We start from the raw sequence: 26,948 nt of genomic DNA on the forward strand, positions 1-26,948 counted from the left end.
GGGGTAGGCAACCTTGGCTCTTTTATGACTCGTGAACTTCAACTCCCACAATACCTGAGCCACCATGGCTTAGCTTGGAAACCTCTCCCTTTCCCCTTAGCAGGGCTGGCTCAGGAATTATGGGTGTTGAAGTCCATGAGTCATAAAAGAGCCAAGGTTGCCTACCCCTGGTATAGGGTCTCCTGCTGGAGCAGGAGGCTGGACTAGAAGACCTCCAGGGTCCCTTCCAACTCTATTTATTATTCTATGTTCATTTCAACCCTGAACTACAAATATTCTTCTTTATTGATGATAGAAAAGTTAAGATGGCAGCCTTGCGGTTCCACTTCTGGGCCCCTGTTTTGGGTGTCTTAATGGCAAAGGAAATGCATTGTCTGTCTTGTTAGTGTGTAACACACCTGAAAACCCAATGGAGCTTTGATTACACCAGCGGTTCTCGACCTGTGGGTCGGGACCCCATTTGGGGTCGAACGACCATTTCATGGGGGTCGCCAAACAACGCAGTCCGCCATTTTTTCCCCTTTTCCTTGAATAGAGTCTAATTCTATTGGCTTTCAAAAGCCAATAGGAATTGTCCAGGCTGTCTCTGCCCTGCTGAGCCCACCAAAAGTCCCATTCTGCAAACAGTGCTGCAAGTTGTCTGCAGCAAAGGCGAGCTGTCTGGAAGTTTGCATCCCTCCCTGCTGAGCAACTACTAAAAATGTAAGTAAAAGAGGGCCAGAGGTGGGAGGCCGGTGGGCGCAGGGAGGGTTGCTGGCGCGCGTGGGGCCCAGCGGGTACCTTACCTCCCTTGGGCTGGGCCAGCTGGTGGCCCAGCCAGTGGTCGGCCTGCGCCGTCTCTGCCACTTGCCAGCTACGCCTCGGCTGGCACAGGGGGCGGCACTACGCATGCGCGGCACTCCCGGGCAGGGAAAGTCCTCGACTTACGACTGGTTGGATAGTTCTCAACTTACGACCGGTTGGGGGTCGCGGCATTAAAAAGGTTGAGAACCACTGGATTACACCATTGTGGCTGCTATCTTGACCTTGTCCTACACATATAACCAAACATGCCCAAGAGAAAGAAAAGAGAAAAGGCTGTCTTGGGCCTAGGTAGCTCTTAAAAGAGTAGTATATTGTGAAGGGGAGGGGCCCTCAAGTAGCCAGCCTACATTAAAATATATATATATATATATATATTTCCTCAAGTGTGCAGCTCGGAGATGGTTATACTCTACTGCTTTTCCTGCCCCTTTGCACTGGGTTAGATTATGTGAACATTATGTGATCATTGTGGGCTCTTGAACTATTTCATTCCATGAGCCACTGAAAACTGAGTGCAGATTGCTGCCATTTTGCAGGAAGACTATGGTTAACTCCTCAAACAGACATGTCAAAGTTACAGAATATGACTTTAAACTCTCACCCAAAGCCATCCCTGTCTGCATGCACGATGTGGCCCATGCTGTGTTTTCATTGTCTTCCTCTCCCTGAACAAAGTTATTTTCCCCACAGTATTTGTTTTAATAAAGTTAGTTGGTATTTATTCTTATATAGTGGAACATTATGTATGATTTACAAGCCTCCTTTTAACCTTGAAATGTAATCGGTTTAGGAAAGCAACGATGTTGAGAGAGTGATAAAACAAGCAAAAACGAAAAAGCAGCTTCAGGTATTATTCCTGGGGGTGAATTTCCAGTGCTGTGCAGAAGAATCTTAACAGAGTTTTTCTGTTTCTACTTGGCCTAATACAGTGGTTCTCAACCTGTGGGTCGGGACCCCATTTGGGGTCGAACGACCATTTCACGGGGGTCGCCAAACAACGCAGTCCGCCATTTTTTTCCCCCTTTTCCTTAGCCGTGCTACTCCCTTTTATTCTATTGGCTTTTGAAAGCCAATAGAATAGACTCTCTTGAATAGAGTCTAATTCTATTGGCTTTCAAAAGCCAATAGGAATTGTCCAGGGTGTCTCTGCCCTGCTGAGCCCGCCAAAAGTCCCATTCTGCAAACGGTGCTGCAAGTTGTCTGCAGCGAAGGCAAGCTGGTTGGGGGTCACGGCATTAAAAAGGTTGAGAACCACTGGCCTAATAGTTGAGGGTTGACAATCAGTCCCACCCAACACATCTACCCATACTTAATAGACCTGTCAATTATAGGTAGTCCTTGACTTATGACCACAATTGAGCCCAAATTTCTGTTGCTAATCAGTTAAGTGAACTTTGTCCCATTTTAAGACTTTTTCTTGCCACAGTTGTTAACTGAATCACTGCAGCTGTTAGGTTAGTAACATAGTTGTTAAGCGAATCTGGCTTCCCCATTGACTTTGCTTGTCAGAAGGTTGCGAAAGATGATCCCATGACTTCAGGATACGGCAACTGTCATAAATGCGAGTCAGTTGTCAAGCATCTGAATTTTGATTGTGTGTCCATGGAAATGCTGCAGTGATTGTGTAAAAAACAGTTATAAGTCACTTTGAACTGTTGTACATCAAGGACTACCTGTAATCCAATTCAAAACTACCGTATATTCCGGCGTATAAGGCGACCCGGCGTATAAGATGACCCCCAACTTCAGCGCCAAGTCGCATGCCTAGAAAGTCATCTTATACGCCGGAAACTACCGTTATTTCTGGCATATAAGACAACTTGGCGTATAAGACGATCCCCGACTTCGGCGCCGATTTTAACGCTTGCGAAAGTCATCTTATACACCGGAAAGTAGGGTAACCATACAGCTTACGCACATCACTCGTCACAAAATTGTGATTGGTCAGTTTTACACTTTACAAGTATGTGTGAACAAGGGATTATGGATTCAATGATAGCCAGAGAATATTATTTTTAAGCCAAAAGGTCTTTAAAAATAATTAATCATCTCCTGCAGCAATATTTTAATAAGCTAACTAAACTGCATTTAATTTGACTACAGTGTGCTTAGTCTGTAAGAACTATTTGGAATTCCAAGCTTGGCGATAAAACTTTGTATTCATACAAAGGAACAATGTCTACCGAACTCATTGAGTGCTGTTCCCATACAGACATAGATAAGAGTGTGTGGTTATACTACCTTTGAATTTCTTGTACACCAAATGGAAAATGTAACAGAGCTACGTTTTGTATTTTAGCTGCCTTACATTTCAGATGGCACAAAAAAATCCAAAGTTGATTTAAATATCAGTTGTAAAAAGAGGCTTTAATGGCATTGTGCTGCTAATTGTCTTGGAAAGATGAGGTGAATATAAGGGGAAAAAATCAGTTAATGGGCACCAAAATGAATTAATTATATTGATAATGGATATTTAATGATATTTAATGATGTATTAAATATCAACAAGGTATGAGGATTCTTTTTCCAATCTCTTTTTCCAAGCAGTGGGCTACCTGAGTAGTTTACTAGTCTAATACTTTTTGATCCTTTTGCTTCTTTTCACCCTCCTAAACAAGGGGGTGAATTGTTTTAAATAAAAACAATTTAGAAATAAATAAAATAGTAATAGTAGTAAAGTTGGAAGGGACCTTGGAGGTCATCTAGTCCAACCCCCTGCTCAGGCAGGAAACCCTACACCATTTCGGACAAATGGCTGTCCAGTCTCTTCTTAAAAACTTCCAGTGTTGGAGCATTTACTGCTTCTGGAGGCAGGAAATAGGAAAGTAATGAGGGCTACATAGAATAAATAAAGACATCATATAGTCTTTGCAGAGGGATGTGCACTGCATTCTAGATAGTGTTGAAGGAGATGAATGATCATAACTGGAAAGTATTTATAACACTGACGTATTAGTGTGATAAAGTACTAGCAAAGAAATGGTTACTTTCCACAATACTCTAGCCTGGATGATAAGAGATTTTTCTTGGGTGCCTTAAGAATGGAGACCTAGCAATAATATCAAAGCTTTTGGGGGGGGGGAGCCAATTGGAGGGTATGGAGCCAGAATTGGCTGGCTTGCCTTTTCCTTCTGAAGTGATGCACGTACACTTGTGGGAAAAGTTAAGTGTTCAGGAAAAGCGGCAGTTCTGCAGATGAGGGCGTGCGAGCAGATGTGACTTTTGCTCCCGTCTCCCGCCAATAGTCTTATTCTAAATGGAAAATCCTCTCAATCAATACCGTCAGGCAGCTATGGGATAATGGAAGCAAAATGAGTTAGTGCGAATGGGGCTTTTGCGTTACTTGGGTTAACAATGCTTCTGCCCCATGATAGCCAGGGGGCTGCTGAGTCCCATAGGAGTGGATATTTATTTTCATCAACAAACTATGGCAGAGCAGAGGAATTTTGGACGTACTGGACATTGAATGGGGCTACTGCTACTGCTGCTTCTCTAGCCAGCAAGCTGGACTGGAACCTGGTGGCTTGATGGTTTTGATCACAGAATTAACTCTCTAATCTCTGAAGCAACCCACACCGGATAAGAAGCGAAAGGAGTGGAAACAGAACATCCCTCACGGTGACACAAACTAAGGCAATGTCATCACTCTTGAAGGAGGATCTCAACAAGAAGCTATTCAAATCTCTAGGGCAAAACTTGTATGGATTCATTGAAATTGAGTGTTCAGGTCAAGATCGGTTTTATCTCTGTGCTTCAGGTAAATGGGGTCGGGACATAAGGAAAATTAACTATCTCAGTTGTTGTCTATCCAGTCTACTATCTTTTCCTGATTCAAAATTCATTCTAGCCATTAACTAACTTGATGTTCTGAGAAAATATACTATTCTGTTAGGCTAATAGAATAGTATATTTTCTCAGAACATCAAGTTAGTTAATGGCTAAAAGAAAGTTATACTGCTATATATATTGTTATTGCATAACTGCTGCAAGCAAGATGCTTTAAATATACTTGATGTTCTGAACGTACTTAGTTAAGTTGTGTAATCTGACAGGATCTCCATCTGACAGCTGTATTTATAAGGATTTTCAATAAATGTCACACCAAACTAAAATAAGAGAGTAAATTTAAATGCATCTACTTAGGATTAAGATCCATTGAAATCAATATAGTTCCCTTCAAAGTAGCTGATTGGTATTAGGCTTTTAAAGTGTTCAGGATTAAAAGGCTAATCAACTGCACAAGCATGGATTTTAAATATTAATAATTTAGATTCATAGTATAACCCCTTTCATAGCATCAGGCAGTACCCCCTCCCCCCAAAATTTGATGTGATTAACTTTTTCAATAAATATTTTAGATGTCTAGTCTGTAAATTCTTATTGCTAACGTTGTGGATTAAAGATATTCTGCTTGAGAAACTATATTTCTTTAAATGCTGACTGAAATAATAAACATTCTTATCTGAAAGTAATTTACATTTAAATAATTTTAGATCGATATATATATTGGTCTATTTTGTTAATTTCCTACTTGGAAAGGACCAAATTGACTATTTTTTTAATTAGAAGAAATTTATTTTTTCCATAGAAAGCAGCAGAATAAATCTAAAGAGAAACAGCGAAAATATGATTGGATATTAATAAAACATATTTGATCTATGGCTTTAAAAATGGCTAGTTTGGGCATTTTTACTTATATAATATAATAACCCTTTTCTCTTATTTTTTCTAATATAAATAAGACTGTAAGTTCTTATTTCAGCGTTAATATTTTATAGCCCAATAACTGATGCAAGTCACTTTATACTTTGCCAATCTAATATTACTCATTGGCACATTTTTATAATTAAACGAAGTGATACTGATGAACAGTACTTCCATCTATGTAAAATATCTCACACTATCTTAGAAAAAATATCTTAGCTAAGAAACATCTGCATGTTTGTTTAGAGTACTCCATTGTTAGACTTAATGATTTTTCTTTTTCATGATATATTATCACTATTTTAAAATAAAGTGCTTTGAATCCTAAATTGTGTGTCAAGAAAATCTGGACTTGCAATATTGATTTCACCAAATAACATGTTAAGTAAAGATTAATTAATAAGAGAAGGCACTGATTGCAACTTTTTACATTGCTAAATATTTCTCAATGCAGGATATGCAGAGAATGTAGACATTTTCACTGAAATATTGAAGGAACTCCTATAATATCACTAAAAGTACTTATACCCAAAGCAGTAATAGAGGATAGGTGCAGCATTTGGGCTTGGAATGTTAGAGAGGATAAGATAAATGTAACCTCATATTATATTTAATGAAAGGACAGAATCAGATAAATGAATTCTTTTTCAGAGAATGGGGAAAAAAAGGTGGGAGGAAAATTGTGCCATGCTATCTGCAGTTAAAAACTTGATAGGAAGTTGTTATCAATTCTGAGCAAAGTCATGCATAAAAAAATAAGAAACTTCCTCAAGATTACGCGCACACACCCAAATGTATATACATGTGTGTGTGTGAATGATTTCTTAAATTTAATATTGCTTCACGTCTTTGGTATATACCAGGGGTAGGAAACCTTGGCTCTTTTATGACTCATGGACTTCAACTCCCAGAATTCCTGAGCCAACATGGCTCAGCTTGGAAACCTCTCCCTTTCCCCTCAGCATGGCTGGCTCAGGAATTCTGGGAGTTGAAGTCCATGAGTCATAAAAGAGCCAAGGCTGCCTACCCATGGACTAGGCCTACCAGTTTCTACTCCTGTCAGGCTTAATAGACTAGGCCAGGGGTAGGCAACCTTGGCTCTTTTATGATTTGTGGACTTCAACTCCCAGAATTCCTGAGCCAGCATGGCTCAGCTTGGAAACCTCTCCCTTTCCCCTCAGCATGGCTGGCTCAGGAATTCTGGGAGTTGAAGTCCATGAGTCATAAAAGAGCCAAGGTTGCCTACCCCTGGTGTGTACCCTTTGGGACATGCATGCGTTGTCAGGATATCCATTGGAAAAAGGATGGTTTTTACTCTGTTCCTGAGCTCCCTCCGGTGGATGCCACTTTTGTTTTCTGCATCCAAGCAGATTTGCCATTTGAAATAAAATCTGAACAAATATTGAAAAAAAATCATTCTCAAAGACAGAATCTATTTTAGGGTTCCCTGCGAGAACACTCATTTCATTCCCTGTGCTTCTCATCCCATTCCCTCTGTCTTTAGAAGCAGCCCAGTTCCAGTTCGATCAGATTGATCGTTGAATTGCTCAAGAGAGAATCTATGTAAATTTTCACAGATTATTTTTGAAAGGAATCTAAAGCGATTGCTAAATTACATTCTTTTCCCCTTCCAATTTTCTTGTATCCGATTCGCGATGACGTCTTGGCAAGTTCCCCTAGTTTTCTTGGCAACGTTTTTTCAGAAATGATAGGAGACTAAAGTAATTAAAATTGCCCTAAGCATGTTCTGGCCTTTGCCTGTGATAGAAGTATCCGTTTGACTGTTATTCAGTATAAGGATGTTAAATGACAGTTACGGCTTTATTTACTTGAAGCAGATAAATAGTAAAGAAAAGCAAATACAAATCAAAAGTCAAGCTTGGTCTGGGATGCATGGTTTGTTTTTTTTTTCGATTCCCCAATCTATCCTACAGCTTTAGAATTCCTGTATCAGTGATGGTGAACCTTTTAGAGACCAAGTGCCCCAAAAACTGCCCCCCCCAGCCCACCCCTGCTTTGCACTCTGCCCCCACCCTGCCTGCCTGCAGGGCCATTCACCACCTCCACGGCCTGCCACAGATCGCCCAGGCGGCCTTGCAGTGCCATGGCAGCCACGCCCTCCACCTGCCCCCTGCAGCACCATCTACACGCGATGGGGTGCACGGGTGGAGTCTTGTCCCTGCTACGTGGCTGCCATGTACTTGGGCCTTGGCTATGCTGCTCCGTGCAGGCCATGTCTGGGGGAGACAATCCTTCGGGAGGGCTGCTGGTGAGGAGGGGGTCGCGGGGGGAGGCAGGGATGGGGCAACGGCGCATGTGCCCACAGAGGGCTCCAAGTGCCACCTCTGGCATGCATGCCAGAGGTTCGCCACACTGTCCTATATGATTTCCCCAAACAAATTCTAATCACAGCTAACCTTACCTAGGTTCTGAAATCAACCAAGGTTAGCTACATGCTGTCTATCACTAAGATAAATATTGCAGATATCTAAATAGGATGCTGAAGATCTCCTTTTGTTTAAGAAAGTATAGGGACTTTTGTATGCCTCCAGTCTAAAATTCAGTTGATACTCAGGTGCACCAAAGGATCTGAATCAGCATAAGATCGTTTTTTATGTTCCTTTTCAGGTTTATCTTATTATCATACAGGTTTGATTCAATTTTCATTCTCTATAAGACACACACAAACATACATGTATAATAGGTAACAAGTTTCATCTTATATTCAGACTCCTCAGACATATGGAGTTATGATGTACAGAAATCATGTACAGTCTTCTCATAGGGAACAACACCATGCAGGTATCTGCCCATTCTTCCAGGTCAGATAGCATGGGTTCCCACCTGGTCCCTTCCTTTAAATGTTGCCATCTGGGATGACATTGGAGTTGCACTTTGTCCGTGGCTGTCCTACCCTTTGGAACAGTCTCCTCCATGGGATTTAGAGTTCTCCCATCCTGTTAATTTTCTGGACAGCTTGATTCTTTTTTTGTCAGTGGTTTGCTCTCCAAGCTTGTTTCAATTTAGTTTCTAAAGTTTTTAGGGTTTTTTTCTCTAAAACTAAAGTTTTAGTTTCTAAGTTTTAGCTTGGCTCTTTGCTCAGAGTTTCCAAGCTGAGCCATGCTGGCTCAGGAATTCTGGGAGCTGAAGTCCACGAGTCATAAAAGAACCAAGGTTGCCCACCCCTGATCTAGGACCTCTGAGAGGTTATATAAAAATTCAAAGACCTCTCAAAAAATTCTTCATATTTTTTGGTTACAATTCCAATGAATTGTAATAAGTAGCAGAATTTCAGGGATGCATAAGACTTCCTCCTGACAGTTTACCCTTGAAAAGGAACTCGGTGTTAAATCATTTATAAAATTTGGAAGCATCTTCTTGACATGGAGTTTCAAAGTCATGAAAATCATGAAAGTAACTGCAGTTTGAGGCATGTGTGCAAATCCAGAAAATCATGGTACAAGTATATACCCTTGTATATACTTAGTAAAATTTTGAAATCATTTAAGTTTGATTCCACCTTAAATTAACTGCATCTATAATCTTTAGTAAAATCAAACACAAAGCTTCCCCCCCCCCTTAATATATTCTGATGTTGAAAAAATAATCTGAAAAATACAAAGAAAGGACTAGGAAAACACTGCCATCTGGGTCTAGTAAAGTTCTGTAAACGAGGCAAGGCAGTTACGTGTAAAAATCACATTGGAACTTAATTATTAAGTCATGTGGTAGCTTGTTCTATTGATTTTAACAGGAACTAAGTAGAGCTAATGTAATCTGGATCTAATCCAAGACTATTATTGAAATGACAGTTTTTAAATGTCATAAAGTCACTTTTAAAATTGCTTGGATGAAAATTTATTTGGCAAATAATATAAAAATGGTTTGTCATTACCTCCCTCTGCAAGGCTTTTGGGCGTCCAGATCCTAATAGTGTACCATAGAGGCCGAGTTGACTTAAGGGCAAGAGCAGTGCAGGTGTAAAAAACCGTAGCAAAGCTTACACTCCCCAATAAAGCTTTGATTTTTCTTCCAAATATTTTTTATATAAATTTTATTAGTTTTTAATAGGATTAGGAATGAGGTAGGGTCGGGATTGGGGTTGGGATTTGGGTTAGGGTTAGGATTACGGTTGGAGTTGGAGTTAGGGTTTTTTCAAATAACATTCTCAATATTTAGCATACAGCATAATGCCTGGGTTTGTGCGTTTAACAAAAAATAATAGATAATAGTTAATTATCTTAAACAATATGTTAATTAATCGCTCAATAGTCTTCTTCTTGCTAATATATATTCAAAGTTACATATCACATTCCTTTCTCATGAACTCATTTTTCTAGCCATTGATAGAAATTATCCCATGTTCTAAAATACACTGAGTCTTCTTTCTCTTTTATCTTTAAAATCAATCTATCCATTTCTGCACACTCTATATTTTCTTCCAAATATTCAAGACCCATGAAAACACTTTGGAGTATGAGAGATGTATCAGTTCTCCATATAAGTAAAATATGAGTAATTGGAAAGTTTATGGCTAGTGATCTGGCCTTTTCCTTACATTATATTTTGCCCGTTGCTGTCATAGTTTTCATGAATTTTTTTCCCATAAAGATGTCTATTTTCTTTTTTTCTAACAGCTGCAAAACTTGAGAGTTTTGCTGATGGTCATGTAAAAAGAAGATGTAAATTATCACATGTTTTTAACTGGGAAGAAAAAACAGTTAATTGTAATTGTTGAAATACAATTTAATAAAATCATTCATCATACTCTTAAGCTGCAGGAGGCCATGCAATCTCTGATTTTTCAACTTGTGTAATTTGCCCATAATAAAAAATTAACACGCAGGATATAGTCTAGTTATTTCTATGGCTCCACTATATCGAATTATTGATTTATTAATATTTATTTTTTAAATTATTATCAGTTGTTGCAACCATCTTTAAAAATGCAAATAATCAATTATTGCAATTGTTCTTTTAACTCATTACTCTCTCCTTTAAGAATGTATTATTCTACTCTCTACTAATCTATATAATCCCTGCAGACGCACTATTAATATTAAACATATTTTTAAAGATTTCAGTAATACAATGATTTTATATTTCTTGTCAGTTCTTTTTAGTATTTTTAGTCATCACTTAAAGTTTTGCCTAACCTTTACCAATACTCGTATTTATTGTGTTTAAAATTTTAAACTTATATTTTTAATTGGTTTGGTTTCATGGTTTTATAGTTTGCACTAGCTATTTAAAAATAGTTAATTGGTATAGCATATAGTTAATTGGTATAGCAATACATTTTTATTTCATTGAGATGGATGTTATTCTATATTTCAGAACTTTGTTTTACTGGTCAGTGCTGGAATAAAGATGACTTTATATTGCTTATTTCTTTTAAATCATGACTTCCCTGATCTACAGTTAAAGTTTTCAGAGTAATTTGTAATTATTATTTTTTTAAAAAAACTGTCTATATTCCAATAGATATCCAACCTAAAAGACACAACACAAAAGTAAAATTGGGCATTAATAACATGATAAATTTTTTAGTTGTAATACATTAGATGCAATGAGGTCTACTTATATTTAAAATAAAAAATGAATTGTACAAACCTTGACCCATCAGTAAATTATTGACACTATTAAAGAATTTGGTGTTGGGACTGCAGTCATAGATTGGAAATAAGTCCAACTTATTTCAAAGTAAATATGCTTCAAATCCAATTTTAAACTGCCCCTTTAAGTTTAAATATGGACAGTTTATTTAGTTATGTGTATTTTGATATCATACCTATACCTTAATTAATTAGGCTAAATTAGTTTAAATGGCATGAATGCTAAAAGACACTGCAATTGCTGAATCTTAGAAACACTGGGCCTAAGTCACCAAATGCTACAGAAGACCATTTTTTTTTCCTTAATAAAGATTTTATTTTTGCATTCTGTATGAAAATATATTGTGCGTGTAAATCAAGCGTTCATCTTGCAGTGTCAAAAGGTGAAGAAGTACAAATATCTGTGGTGAAACACTACAGAACTGGCCTTGATGAGAACTATGAAATATCTCAAAAATGGCTTCTAGATGATCTGGAGATGATAGATGGAAAAGAGGCGGATGCTGTAAGTGCTGCATTTTATTATAAGGCGTATATTCTGTTGGTGATGATATAGCTAAAACGTAAACATTTGTGGAGCTTTTCAGTCATCCAGGTCATGGATGTCTCAAAGGTGCTTTTTTAAAAGGCAACTGGACTTTTTTTCCTCAAGGAAGACGTTTTGTTTGTCATCCAAGAAACTTCATCAGTTCGGATGGGATGGTGAGAGCAATGGAAGGATTAATTCTGACAGGATGGGTGGGGAGGTTGGAAGGATCATATTTCTGTGCAGTCATCTGGTTGTTAGCACTCTCCTTGAGAGCTCTTGAGACCCCTTGAGGGTTTATCCGTCCCCTCAGGGTCACCTGTATCAGAGTTCAAATGGGGGTGGAATGTTCTTGGATCTGCTGAAAGGACATTGTGGGAGACAGGAGATGGGTGGTGTCTTCTCCCTCCCCCTCTGTTGAGAGAGGGCTGGTCAATGTTAACATAAATGGCCTCTTTTACCCTTCTTTCAAATCAATGGTCCAAAAGAGGCCATTTATGTTAACATTGGGCAGTCTTGTGTCAACAGGGGGAGGGAGAAGACCCCACCTACCTCCTGCCTACAGTCCTTTCAGCAGTTCCAAGAACATTCCACCTCCCTTTTGAACTCAGGATACTAGGAAGTACATGGTTGTACAGTAACTATAGAAATACTAACTATGAGTATAGCAATTGCAAACTACTATTATTGTTGCAAAACGAAAAAGAGAAAATAAATGTGACTAGGCACGAATCTACCTATTTTGACACTATAACTTCAGCATCACTGAAGGGATGCTCATGTGTCTTTGCCACATCCTTGGTTTATTGTTAATTGTTGCTCTGTTTGAAGCTATCCATGGAAAACTTCCAAAATATTGTAGTTGGACTGCATGTCTTACTAAAAGATCTCATCAATTGGAAGCTGGTTTCCAACTACAAGTGATCTGATATTCTAATAATCTCGCTTGCCTCCTCTATCAAACCTTTCCTTGTGTTGCATGTGGATAAGAGCTCTTTTTGTCCCCACACTGTCTTCAGAAATTCAGACAACACCAATCTTTTTTGGTCAGGTCTTAAAAGGGCAATGGTTCTCTATATAGTACATTTTACAGATAGTCCTTGATTTACAACCATTCATTTAGCTGACTGTTCAAAGTTTCAGTGGCACTGAAAAAAGTAACCAGACCGGTTTTCACACTGAACAATCATTGTAGCATCCCCACGATCATGTGATCAAAATTCAGATGCTTGGCAACTGGTTCATACTTATGTTCCAAGGTCACGTGATCCCTTTTGCAACCTTTTGGCAAGCAAAATCAATGGAGAAGCCAGGTTCACTTAACAACTGAGTTGCTAACTTATCAACTGCAGTGATATACTTAACAATTGTGGCAAGAAAGGTTGTAAAATGGGGCAAAACTCCCTTAACAACTGTGTTCTTAGCAATGGGAATGTTGGCCTCATTTGTGGCTGTAAGTCAAGGACTACCTGTATTGTTCTATAGATGCTAACTTGTATCTGCATGTTATTTTGAATTCTATGTTAGTTTGAATATTCTTTCTGAACAGAAAGGCAGCAAATAAAACATGTCTTTCCCTTTTAGGATAATCCATGGTTTGATATGCATTTCAAGCAAGTTTACACTTGGGAAGCTTACAGCTGTGCATCTAAATACTCCTTTGCAAGAATATTAAACAAACTGAATGAAATGTACCTGCAAAAGGATCTGAAGATTGTGAACTTTGATTTTACCTACATTAATGATGAAGCACTCTGGTCATCTAATAATGGGGATTGCTTAGTACTTATGAGAATCTGCTTTTATGCATTCAATCTTGTATGTCTTTCTTTATGTCCTCTGCCAGGTTGACTGTTATGGCTACATCCAGTTTTGAATAAGGCTACCAAAAAGCTAGATATTCAGTACTGTAACAGGGTTTCAATTTTCATAACATTTTTTAGCCAATTGTTCTTTCAGTCTTAATAATATGTTTAAGTACCAACATTCTGGTATGCATTACTTTTATATATTATTTCCCAACTTTCCAATAGAAGTCCAAAAGATTTGCACGAAGTATATCAGTCCTCTGTAACTATACATGCAATGAATTTCTATGGAGTTTAATTGCCTTTGCAATAATTTTCCGTGGACTTTCAAATAAAAACATTTCTGCTGCCTTTGGTCCAATGATTCTGCAGCAAGCCATGATGATGCAGAAACTATACAGTATATGCATAGTGATGTCAGGAAACAAAATATGGCCTTGCATACTTGCATCTCAGCTTCTGGTGTAAGCAAGCAACTCACACTATTTGCATCATGAAATCATGGCATGCATTTCATCACCCCCAATGACTGATGCTTTGGTTTTTGAAAGAACCAAAATTTAATGCCTATGCATACTCCTCTTTGGGAGAACTGGCATATGCAAGCTTGCATAATTTCTGACGTACCAGGCAGAACTTTGTTCTTCATTCTTCACTAAGGCTGAACATTTTTTTTTTTTTTTGTTCCCCATCTGATGCTCAAACTGTTAGGTTTGGCTTGCTTGAAAATCCCAAACTATGATTGCTGAATTGTGTTCAGATTGCACGTTATCAGCTTTATATGCTTACATTATAAAAAGAATTGTGAATGCTAAACTCTAGGTGCTGCAAATGGTTTCTCTCTATTTGCATTTGAATTAGCCAGGGTGCAGCTTACCAATTTTAAATTGTAAACTTCTTAACACAATGACATGTAAGCGTTTTGTGTTATTTTACAAAACTTTTTTCTACAGTGAAACTAATCAATGAATATCCACATTGATTGCATGAATATCCACATTGTATTGAGCCAACAAATCTGCTTCTTATTATCTCCAATTAGGACATTACTCTAAAGCAGTGTTTCTCAACCTTGACAATTTTAAGGCATGTGGACTTCAACTCCCAGAATTCCACAGCCAGCAATGCTGGCTGTGGAATTCTGGGAGTTGAAGTCCACATGCCTTAAAATTGTCAAGGTTGAGAAACACTGCTCTAAAGTCTGATAAGGAATGTAATCTCAAGATTTAGATAAACAGAAAATTCTTTGTTTTATAAATTTTATTAAAAATTCTAAGAACATAAAAACTAACATAAGCTGTTACAGAATAAATAAAACAAAAAGACAAAAGATAGTGCAAAAAAAAATAAAAAAAATAGAAAGGACTTCTGAGTTCCTTTGCAGCAAATAAAAATATGCTTGCCAACTTATCTCTTACTTTATAATTATCAAAAAACTTTTTTCTATTATATTTTTTCTAATCATCAAAACAATTCATAAGTGCATTTTTTTCTGTTTCAGGCAAAAAGTCTGTAAAGGTTTCCATACATGTAGATAATGTCTTTTCTCTAATCAAAGAGGTCAATTTAGCCATCTCTACACATTCCATCATTTTCACTAACCATTCTTCTGTTGTCGTGTAGAACTTTTCCATTTTTAAAAAATATATTTTATTGATTTTTTTTAATATAACCACCTTAATATTTGGTAAACAGCTTGTCGTCTGGGTTTATATTTAAAAAACAATCAATAACAATTAGTTTCTATAATTCTGTACTCCACATAGTAGCTTTGCTTGATTTTCCAATAATATTCTCTGGCATTAATGCAATTCTCATTATTTTGATAAAGTAACAATTAAATATAGACATTTTTCTAATATTTCTGCAAATAATAACTGCATCAATATAAAGCTTCTTTTCTAACTGATCATCCCTCGTCATCGATCCTGTTTACAAAATTCTTGTTTAAGTTTGTTTTCCCCGCAATGTTCAAAACATTCTTACCGGCTGAGATTTTCTCAAAGTTAATTACACTTAAGTATTTAAGTCTTTTTCCTCATACAGGCCATCCCAACACTTTTACCTTTCTCATGTCTTAAAAACAATAAAAAAGAGAAGAAAAAGAAATAAGAAGATAGTAAAATACTTAAAATACATGTCCCTCTTAAGCTAATGTACATTTATATCCAGAATTTTTCTCTTCTTCCATTTTTGAATAGTAGTAATCTTACTGCGGTCATATACTAAAACAAAGCTTCATGGTGGTTGTCTTGTGGAAAACGAAGGGCTCTTATGAATTCCAGAGGGTTTTAACAGAGGGGTTTATTTGCGCAGGTTCAGAAGCAATAGCAACAAACAATTCTGAACTCCGAGGGCGGGTTCAGACTTCAGTTTTACACTTTCTTTTCTCAGGAACAAAGGAAGACACATAGAAATCTACATTGTATTTCATTCGGTTAGTTTCTCACAGGCATACAATGGACAGTTATGCTACATACATTGTTTCCAAGTGTAATGCACTAGATTAGTCACGTATTGCTAACACAGCATCACTCTAGTAATTATGCAGACACATCATTTTCTTAGTGATTTTTCATTATCATTATTCCACTTTATTCTACCTTAGTTGGCTATTCATTTAATCCTAAAAGAAAAGTTTTTGGTATTCAATTTTGCACTAGTCTTTAAAATCTCCCAAATTATTTTATTCATCAGTTCTTTTTGATCTTTTATCTTCATATATTTTGTTAACATCTTTGTCTTCTGTTTGTTAACCTTGAAACCTTCCAGTGCCACAAATTCTTTTAATTTACTTATTAAAGTTCAATTCCCTTTAAAGTGTCTGCCAGAACAAAAACCAAATCATCCGCTCAACAGAAGATTCTCAGTACTGTATTATTTACTTGAATATTTATTTCTTGTATGATCCCTGTTCACAAAAAGTTATGTTATAATATATTCATCACTTGAATATATTTTAGCAGAGTCACATCAGTGTCTTTGGAATGTATCAGTTTGTCAAAACAGGACAAAATCAGCTAATTTTTTAAAATATGTATATAGAGATCTTTAAAATCTAACATCCAAATTCCAAAACGTAATGCAAATTGTTAACACTCTCAATATTTAATAGAGATGAGAATGTAATGGTAGTTGTAAGAGAACTTTAAGGCTTTTTGGAAACAAAATCAATCAGCCAACTATAAATGCTCACCATTCATTTTTTAAAAAAACTTTATATAATAGTTATTTTTCATATATTTTTATTTTGAACTGAAAATTATGTGGTTCTATACTTGTTAAATTTCAATTGTTTCTCTATTGCTTTGGTCTTTATATGTTTAAGGTTAAACATCTTAAAGTATAATTGATACAGAATTGGATAATAAATTTAAATTGTTGAGATGGTACACTTATTTGCATAGTCAAGGCTCAATAGTTCAAATATGTAAGTTATTCAGTTAACAAAATATATGAACAATTATTTTGAAAAAATATTTTTAATTGACAAGAGGTAAGATTTCTGTTAAGATGTTATGATTATATTTTTGTCTGGTGCCATTCATTTAGCTAGAACTGATCCTATCCTATTTGCTGCCATGATGCAGTTTCAGTATGAGTTGAAAAACAATTAAAAAGAGATTTCTCTATTAATTTTGCCACATTTGTGTCAACTCTGTTCATTTTGATTTAAATATTTCTTAATTGCCCTGCATTCTTGCACATTAAGGCAATGTAGGCAAGTACACAATATATATATATAGTCAAATAAAAATACCTAAGCTTCATTCCCACGAAACCAAAGCACGCATTTAGACAAAGTAATTCTTGCAGGATAATGCAATGAGGGTGGAGATTGCTTTGCTTAATTTCTGCCTATATTGCTCCTATAAAAATAATCAATGAAATGATTAATTTAATTAGTGTTGGACAAAGTGATGCTTGCTCTGAATTAATGAATACAAATCTAATTTGATTCCTGGGGTTATCTGCCACTTTAATTGATGCTCCACTCACATATCAAATCAATAGTTTCTTTCCTTTCCTAGGAATGCATCTTTGTAGAATTGTTTTCAATCTGGGCAACTTTAAGATGTGTCACTTCAACATCCATTGGCTGGGCAATTCTGAGAGTTGAAGTCACACCTTAAAATTGCCCTGGTTGCAAAACACTGCTCTACACCACAATGCTAATGTACTTTCTTCCTCAAGGTGGAGTAGAGTAGGTTGGTACAAAAACTGTACGTTGGTACACTGCCATCACAACCTTGGCAACAAAGCCACTATGTGTTATGGCCTGTACATTACATACATACATTACAAACATACATATTTGTATAACCTTCATGTCAATATTGATTCCTAATGACTGAACAAGATCCTGTAGTTTTCTTGGCCAGATATTTTGCCTCCTTTCTAGGGCTGGGAAACAAGAGACTGGCCCAAGTCACCCAGCTGGCTTTGTGCCTAAGGTGGGATTAGAACTCATAATATAACACAATAACAGATTTGGAAGGGACCTTAGAGGTCTTCTAATCCAATCCCCTGCTCAGGCAGAAAACCCTATACCAGGGGTGTCAAGCTGCCGGCCCATGGGCCAGCGTGTCACACGGAAGCCACGCCTACCCCATTGCTGGCAATGGCAAAACAGTCCCGATACGTCACGCGATGTCACGAGTTTGACATGTCTGCCCTATACCATTACAGACAAATGGTTGTCCAATCTCTTCTTAAAAACTTCCAGTGTTGGAGTATTCACAATTTTGAGAGGCAAGTCGTTCCGCTGGTTAATTGTTCTAACTGTCAGGAAATTTCTCCTTAGTTCTAGGTTGCGTCTCTCCTTGATTAGTTTCCATCGTTTCTTGTCTTTCAGAGCGTTGGAGGATAGGTTGATTCCCTCTTCTTTGTGGCAACCCCTTAGATATTGGAACACTGCTATCATGTCATCCTTAGTCGTTCTTTTCATTAAACTAGAAATACCCAATTCCTACAACCATTCTTTGTTTTAGCCTCCAGTCCCCTAATCATCTTTGTTGCTCATCTTCCAGTTGCTTGCCTGGTACCTTAACCACTACACCAAATTTGCTCTGATGTACTCCTTAACACATTTTAAGATTGCTGAGGTTGATAAACATTTGTAGAGTAACCCAGTCCAGGGGTCCCCAAGCCCTGGTCCACTGGGCTGCGACATGCCAGCAACCGGTCCGCACAAACAAGCAAACCCCATCCTTGGGATACTGGCAGCATACAAAACCACACACTCTCCGGTCCATGGAAAAACCTGTCTCTACAGAACTGGTCACTGGTGCCCAAAAGGTTGGGGACCTCTGACCCAGTCCATTCTTCACATAGATCAATATATTTCAAATCTAACACAATTTAAAATGTGTGAATATCTTAAAATCCTAGAATTCCTACTGGCTGGGAATTCAAGTCATTAGCAGCATTGGTAGCTGGGAATTCTAGGAGTTGAAATTCACAGACCTTAACGTCGCCAAGTCTGAAAAACATTAAAATAGAGTGTCTGGGTTTACACTTGAGGGACGTTAGCCCAGAGAAGGCAATATTAAAAGGGCAGAAAAATATATTTTTCCTCAAAAGGATTTTTTAAAACCAAACCTGGTCCCAAATCTATCTCTCTGCCCCAAGCAAGAGCTAGCCCCATACAAGTGCAGACGTAAAACCATCAGAAAGTTGAAGCCAGAGAACTCAAGAAGACAAAGAGAAAATCTGCATGCCCCACCCAAACTCTAGGAGTCATTAGCCCCATCACCTGGGAAGCAGGATATGATAATAGGATTAAACCACAGATACCAAGGCCTAGAAAAACACTCAGAAATAGCCTCAAGGTTCATGCCACAGCAACAGGAAACTATTCCAAACAAGGCTAGAGGGGGTCTAAAAACCTACTACCCATGTGCTCAACTCCTCTTTCCTCTCCTCTTTCTTGCAAGGACCATCTTTCTGCTTCTTCAATAAACTGTAACCTTCTTCCCAGAACAGTCGCCATGTTGCTTATTTATCCCCGGCTTGGATGAACCAGGATGAAGACTTTACTTCCGACACACTTGACATGTGTGACATTTGAAAACCTCTTAAGAAGCGGCAAGACTGAGAAATCGCAAGCCCTGTCTCGTAACCATGGGGAAAGAGAAGATAATATGCCAGTTTGCCAACCGAAACAGAGATGGGGAAATTAGCGCCCCTTTATGACTTGTGGACTTCAACTCCCAGAATTCCTACGCCAATCATACTGGCTCAGGAATCCTGGGAGTTGAAGTCCACAGGTCATAAAAGGGCCATAGTTCCCCAGTTCTGCAATAATAAAGGACTCAAAAGAGAGCAAGAGAACAATGGAGAGGGGAAGAAAAGGACTTGAAGCAGAAGCTCCATAAACGCGCCGCCCTTCCCTTCCACGCCCCCCTCTCGCTTGTCAAAAGCCTCTTCCGGAATACTTCCGTGTCGGTCACGTGACAGAAGCAGGAAGTTCGGCTTGGATGGAGAAGGCGGGACTTTAGAGCCCCGGAGTGACTGAGCTTCGCGGGAGCTGCGAAGGCTGGAGGATAGATCCGTCCGGGCGCGGAGTAAGAAGGGGAGACGGGCGGGGGGAACCGAGCGGTCGGTCACGCGCTGCTTCCTTCCGGCGTTTTCCTCTCTTCCCCTCTTCTTCTTCTTAAGGGCCGCCGGATCTGGGTTCCAAACCTCCGGGCGGCCGCTTGATGGAGCACGAATCCTCTGTCAAGAGAAAAAGCTTTGCTCTTTGCCGCCTCCTGGTAGTTGTCCGGAGTTTTAGCCCCCGCGTCCGGCGGCCCTGGGCTTGGCTTGCAGGGTCTTTATCCACTGGGCTGCTGTCAAAATCTGGCTGGGTTTCTCCATCTTTCACCTCCTAGACCAGGGGTCTTCATACTTGGCCCTTGTATGACTTGTGGACTTCAACTCCCAGAATTCCTCAGCCAGCGTGCCTGGCTGAGGAATTCTGGGAGTTGAAGTCCACAAGTCATACAAGGGCTAAGTTTGAAAGCCCCTGGCCTAGACTCTCTCTCTTCCTTGGCCCGTATTCTTCATGGAAAGGGATGAGAAAGGAAAAGTGATCATTGTTGTTGTTTTCCATAAGTGGAATATAAATCATGACTCAGTTTTCAGGGAGAAGCAGCAGTGTCAAATAGGGTACAAATTGATAGCATATTCACAGTGCATGGTTAAGCTCGTTGATGGATTGTCCAGAGTGGCTGGGAGCTGGGCAGCATATAAATTTAATAAATTATTATTATTAATTGCCCCATTTTGGGATTTGGACCATGTAGCCTGAGTGGATGAATTGAATTCATACAATATAAGCCCCCTTTTCATGGTGGACCTTAATAAGGCTTACCATATTTTGCAAATCCTGCTGCTATTTTATTTATTTTTATTTTCTAATTAAATTTTTATGTCACCCTCTCTCCTACAAGGTGATTCTGCTATATCTTTTATTGACCAAGTGGAACACTTTAACCACATTGTTTTCTAAAGATACATTGGTATCAGGGTTTGTCTCTCCCTCTTTCTCCTCCTCCTGTATTAAGCTTACATGCTGCCTCAGTCTCTAAATAATTCCTTGCAAAATTATTCCTTATTTCAAGATTTTATGCCCAAGGTAGCTCATACAATGTCAGGAGATATTAATGTGTTCTCAAACACCCTCTTTGGTGACACATGGGTCTTTCTGTCCTACTTGGCTTTTAAAAAAGATTTTTAATTTCAAAACAAAATTGGAAGCTGGCACATTACATAGACCCTGTAATGTAAATGTAATGTAAAGCAGCAGTCTGTAATGCCTTATTTATTTGCAGGAATGTTTTGGAATCCAGAAAATTCCCTGTCAACAATGTAGAATGATGATAGGTAGGTAGGTAGGTAGGTAGGTAGGTAGGTAGGTAGGTAGGTAGGTAGGTAGATAGATAGATAGATAGATAGATAGATAGTCATTTTTTACTGTGGGCACATTGGCACACATTAAAAATGAAATTTAGTTGCTTGCTCTCAAAAGTGTATACATACATAACACACATTTAAACTTGCTATGTACAACATGCATAAACTTTCACTCTTACATATAAATAATATATAAATATTAATCCCTGTCCATCTTGAATATATAAATAACATGGAACATTTCATGTACATTTGAATAAACTGATGTTTTCTGATGTGCCATGCTCTCTATGACAGCTCTTTTGCAATAGGCAACTTGCTCCTGGCAGCTATTTATGGCTGTGCCCATCAAGCTCAAAACAATTGCCTGCCCCTGCTTTTTGGGCCCATTAAATGAAATTGCTGCATGACCTGTGTGATTCTTGTTTTAGATCTTCATATATATTTTGTACTTTCCAGTTTTGTTCAGATATAGCAACATTTCATACTTTAAATGCTCATACAACTCTTTAATAATTTAGTGATTGATTTAGTTTTAATTGCTTTGTTAAGTGGTCTGGGGTTGATAGAAAGTGCCACTTTTGTAATATGTGTGAGTTTAAGATAAGTCACATTTATTATTGCAGTTATGCCAAAGGTGCTTTTCCATGAGGCAACTGGACTTTCTTGTTTTTCTTTGAAGACGTTTCATTTCTCCAGAAGCTTCTTCAGTTCTGACTGGATGGTGGGGATAAATCACCTTTGAAAAAAGGAAAAAGCACCTTTGGGATAACTATGACCTGGATGGCTAAGAAGCTCCATAGACCAGTGTTTCTCAACGTTGACAATTTTAAGGCATGTGGACTTCAACTCCCAGAATTCCACAGCCAGCCATAGACATATTGCTGTCTATGCTATTGATTCGTTGATTTTAAATGCATCATTACCTAATACTATCAAAGTGCTCTAATGAGCTAGTAGTGTGAAAATACAAAACAATATTTGTTATAAACCTTTATTTAAAATGCATTTTATCTGAAAGAATAAATATGAAAAAATAGTGTTATCCATTTAGTAGTGCAGATCTTTTATATATATCTGAATAACACAATGCAAAATTGTGAGTTATTTTTGTAGTCACCCTGCTATTATTATATTTGTTTATGGGCCGCACTTGGTACAGGGTTGGAGGAACCAGGAATGATCCTGATGTGGCATACAATAACTTTACCCTCTTTCTTACAGCTTGGAGAAGATGACGGCCATCAAGCATGCCTTACAGAGAGATATTTTTACTCCAAATGATGAGCGTTTACTGAGCATTGTTAACGTTTGCAAAGCAGGCAAAAAAAAGAGAAACTGTTTCTTATGTGCTACAGGTATGCAGAGTTTAAATAATAGGGAAAAATTTGTCTTTGGTTCATTGGATTTTGATGTACGATGGGGTAACTTAATTTAGGAATGACGTTTTGTTTATTACCATCTACGCTCCATGTGTAGTGTAAAAAAAATGATTACATGCGATGTACATGGTTGATACTAAATAAAACAGCTTGATTTTTTTTTAAAAAAAGAAGCCGTTATACATTTTTTACATATTACCCAAAAAAGATTTTGCTATAAAGCTTTAATCATAAGATCAATGACTAAAAGATATCTCAGGAGAAATTTCCAAAAGCTGGTGCATCTATCTTTATTAATGATTGAAAGTACCTCATATAAAAAAATAATCTAATAATTCATAGCTGAATTCACAAACAAGCGGAAGATAATGTTTTGAGGCCAGTTATATGTTGTGAGCACCCAGTCCCAGTTTTACTTAATAATAATAAAGTTGGAAGGAACCTTGGAGGTTATCAAGTCCAACTTGCATGGAGTTGATTTACTGATTATCTGTCATCAACTTGTCAACTCTAATAATAATAATAATAATAATAAAGCTTCAACTGTTTTGTAGTTAGATGTTTTAGATTATTTATTTCTTCACATTTTGGGGTTAAAACACTCTGGTGGTTCAAAATGCGATCGCGTTTGTTCTTATTGTTAGTTTAGAATGGATAATTATGAAATATTTGTTAACCTGAGGATGTTTCAGAGGGGCTCTTGCTTGATTTAATCCTCAGAGTAATTTTTCTCTCTTGTCCATTATGAATTACTTTCTATGCATTCTGGAAGCTTTACATTTTCTTTAAAGCAAATTGGGGAGAGTATATATTTAAGTGTATTTAAGTGTGCCTTGGTAAGGCCACACTTGGAATACTGCATCCAGTTTTGGTCACCACGATGTAAAAAAGATGTTGAGACTCTAGAAAGAGTACAGAGAAGAGCAACAAAGATGATTAGGGGACTGGAGGCTAAAACATACAAGGAATGGTTGCTGGAATTGGGTAGGTCTAGTTTAATGAAGAGAAGGACGAGGGGGGACATGATAGCAGTCTTCCAATATCTCAGGGGCTGCCACAAAGAAGAAGGAGTGAAGCTATTCTCCAAAGCACCTGAAGGCAGGACGAGAAGCAATGGATGGAAACTAATCAAGGAGAAAAGCAACCTAGAACTGAGGAGAAACTTCCTGACAGTTAGAACAATTAATCAGTGGAACAGCTTGCCTCCAGAAGCGGTGAATGCTCCAACACTGGAAGTTTTTAAGGAGAGACTGGACAGCCATTTGTCCAAAATTGTATAGGGTTTCCTGCCTGAGCAGGAGGTTGGACTAGATGACCTCCAAAGTCCCTTCCAACTTTATTGTTATTGTTGTTGTTGTTGTTGTTGTTGTTAAGTGCTGATTTTTTTCTCCAGATATATTTATGGGGAAATGTGTATTTTCTTGAGAGCTTAACCATCTGTTGTCCTTAACAGTGACAACTGAACGCCCAGTGCAGGTGAAGGTGATCAAGGTGAAAAAATCTGACAAAGGTGATTTCTACAAGAGACAGATTGCATGGGAGCTTCGGGATCTCACTGTTGTTGATGCCAAGGATGCCATCAAAGTAAGTCTAAAATACAGTGATCCATCTTCATGTACAAAGCATAAATAGATGTTTCTTCTGAGTAAATTGTTATGCTTTTATTATTCGAGGATCATTGGAAATCAGGGTTACTGTTGTTTTGCATACTTACCTGGGAATGTGTCCAAGTAAACGAGGTAATATTTTGTCAGCTTCCACTTTATCCTTACTTATGCTATACTGCTTTGTTGTTGTTAGTTGCAAAGTCGTGTCCGACCCATCGTGACCCATGGACAACGTTCCTCCAGGCCTTCCTGTCCTCTACCATCTTCTGGAGTCCATTTAAGCTCACTGCTATGCGGTGACAATCTGCCATGAACTGTAGGGAGAGAGAATGGAGGGGGTGGGGAAATGCTTGGGGAAGTGAAAATAAATATCGTATCTCCTAAAGATGTTGCCTCACCCAGCTGGAGGAAAGAGGAAGCTGCATTCTAAAGTATGCTTGGAGTGTCCATTATGAAAACATCTTCTCTGAACCTGATTGGTTACACAGGGTGGGCATTGAGAGACAGCTAAGGACGGGAAAAGTGGAACTTATGGATTTTGGCACTTGATTCTCAAGTTCTGACTTTGTATTACTGCGATACACTTGACTTCTAATAAAACTATAGCTTTCTCAATGGATGGAGCCAAGGATCTTTTCTACTTACAGGCTTAAATTGTGGCAAGTCTGGCATATTTACTTATATGGAAGTGTGTTTAGGGCAGAAGTAGGCAACCTTGGCTCTTTTATGACTTGTGGACTTCAACTCCCAGAATTCCTGAGCCAGCCATGCTGAGGGGAAAGGGAGAGGTTTCCAAGCTGAGCCATGCTGGCTCAGGAATTCTGGGAGTTGAAGTCCATGAGTCATAAAAGAGCCAAGATTGCCTACCCCTGGTTTAGGATCAGGCTGCACCCTTAATTTCTAGAGAAAACTATGCTTAGGGGCCCTTTTGCTTGGTAATCTGGCCTGTGTCATCTTTAAACGTGTCTGCAAATTTGTTGTTTAAGAAGACAGTGTGATAGTGGACATTTCTGTCATCTCTGTTTTTCAGGAAAGTTCTGAGTTTGATCTGCATTTTGACAAAGTATACAAATGGGTTGCTAGCAGCATAGCCGAAAAGAATACTTTTATTTCATGTATTTGGAAACTCAATCAGCGGTATATTAGAAAGAAGATTGACTTCATCAATGTTAGTTCTCAGCTTCTGGAAGGTAAATATTTTAGCTGAATCCTTGCTATGCTGTCCCTAAATTTAGTCTGTGTCTAAGCAATTAGAAAATTCATATTGTCAGTGTTGTTTTTCTTATCTGTAATATAAGTAGCTTCCTTGACTTTTAAATGTCTTTCAACTTGAATCTGATCCTGTAGTCAGAACATAAAATAATTTCAGTGGAAGTTACACACTTTGTCACTTCCACAATTTTCAAATTTTATTCATTTGGTATAACGAATGGATCCCTGAATTATGGATCTATGAAAGTAAATTTCCCCAAACTGCATATTTTTAGCCGGACCCAGCTTCAATCTTAAATAGGATCCTTCCTATTCAAATTCACCTATCAGGGAATGAACCTCTACTATTTTCACATAAACCATCTGCCCCTTAATTATGACTTTAATGTGAACCTGTGTATATAACTTTTAGATCCTAAAATTATATATGAAGCCTTTTTTCCAGTGTATCCTATTGTAAGGAAATCCTACTTCTATATGCAGTGTGAGTTGTGCCTTTTATGTCTTGGGAATTTGGTCATGATGCCACCTATGTAAGATCTAAATCAAACCCATGGTGTAGACATGCTCTGCTGGTAGGCTTGGAAGATTTTTGGCAAATTAAATACAGCGCTTTTAACAACTTATCAGATCTGCTTTGTAATACACCCAGGTTGGCAGGCTTAACCTGTTTGCTCTCACCAAAACTGAACACAATTTTATTATAGTGAGGGTAGTCTTAATTACTAAACTTCTAAGCTGGTATAATCTTAAAACTTCATAATGATTCATCTGATCTTCCAGGAATTACATAGTTGCAAAGATATCTGCTTTGTAATTTGTTTAAAATTCTAAGTTTTCAAAATTTTGTAACAAGAGACAAATTGTTGCTGTTTTGATGGAAAAAAATTGTGTTCATTGACTGCTTAGCTAATATTCTTTGCTTCTTCTCCTCTGCTTTTCTCATACTTTCAATTCTCCAGAACTACCTAAAGTCGCTGAAGGTGCGTAACACCTTTTCCTTCCGTGTTTCTTTTTTCTGTGTAACTAATGCAGTTGCTTTTGCTGTAAAATTGTGTATAGCACTTCATTAAGCAAAATATTTAATTCAGGTTTTGTCAGAAATGTACTGCAAATTCAGATCAAAATATTGCTCAGAAGCTTTTAAACAATGAGCAGTTGAACTGAATTTAAATATGAAGATAGAGTGCAAAACTTAATAACTTAAATAATATTTTATGAGAATTTTCAGAATCTGCCTTTTCAGCACAATTCAGTACAATGTTGAATTAACTTTTTGTGTAAGTTAAGACTTAAGTTTTTGGTTGAAAGTTTGTTTAACCAGTAAATAAGTATTTGATTCTTTGTTCATCCAAAGTAGTGGTTGCTTGAAACTCAATATTTTGCTTGCAATC

General features: G+C 37.8%; 2 protein-coding genes across 8 annotated transcripts in view; both read left to right on the forward strand.

Moving 5' to 3' along the window:
• Positions 1 to 3,533: 3,533 nt before the first annotated feature.
• Positions 3,534 to 14,418, forward strand: EXOC1L (exocyst complex component 1 like). The gene is made up of 3 exons (XM_039357295.1): positions 3,534 to 4,561; positions 11,498 to 11,628; positions 13,234 to 14,418. Exons 1-3 carry the CDS (start codon positions 4,441 to 4,443, stop codon positions 13,498 to 13,500), a joined length of 519 nt encoding a protein of 172 aa, XP_039213229.1. The 5' UTR covers positions 3,534 to 4,440; the 3' UTR covers positions 13,501 to 14,418.
• Positions 14,419 to 19,827: 5,409 nt separating this feature from the next.
• Positions 19,828 to 26,948, forward strand: part of EXOC1 (exocyst complex component 1) — a 44,086-nt gene continuing 36,965 nt past the window's right edge. For 2 of the 7 annotated variants that reach the window (XM_039357289.1, XM_039357290.1), the window contains exons 1-5: positions 19,829 to 20,023; positions 22,578 to 22,711; positions 24,189 to 24,319; positions 25,373 to 25,532; positions 26,517 to 26,537. In XM_039357289.1, coding sequence (XP_039213223.1) covers positions 22,588 to 22,711; positions 24,189 to 24,319; positions 25,373 to 25,532; positions 26,517 to 26,537 — 436 coding nt within the window. In that variant the 5' untranslated portion in view covers positions 19,829 to 20,023; positions 22,578 to 22,587. Of the gene's footprint in view, positions 20,024 to 22,577; positions 22,712 to 24,188; positions 24,320 to 25,372; positions 25,533 to 26,516; positions 26,538 to 26,948 lie in introns of all 7 variants that reach the window. The other 5 variants (XM_039357286.1, XM_039357292.1, XM_039357288.1 and 2 more) reach the window with 5 other exon arrangements.

The sequence above is a fragment of the Crotalus tigris genome, unplaced genomic scaffold (genome assembly GCF_016545835.1).
Source record: "Crotalus tigris isolate CLP2741 ecotype Arizona unplaced genomic scaffold, ASM1654583v1 scf7180000018886.158148, whole genome shotgun sequence".
Lineage (NCBI taxonomy): Eukaryota > Metazoa > Chordata > Lepidosauria > Squamata > Viperidae > Crotalus > Crotalus tigris.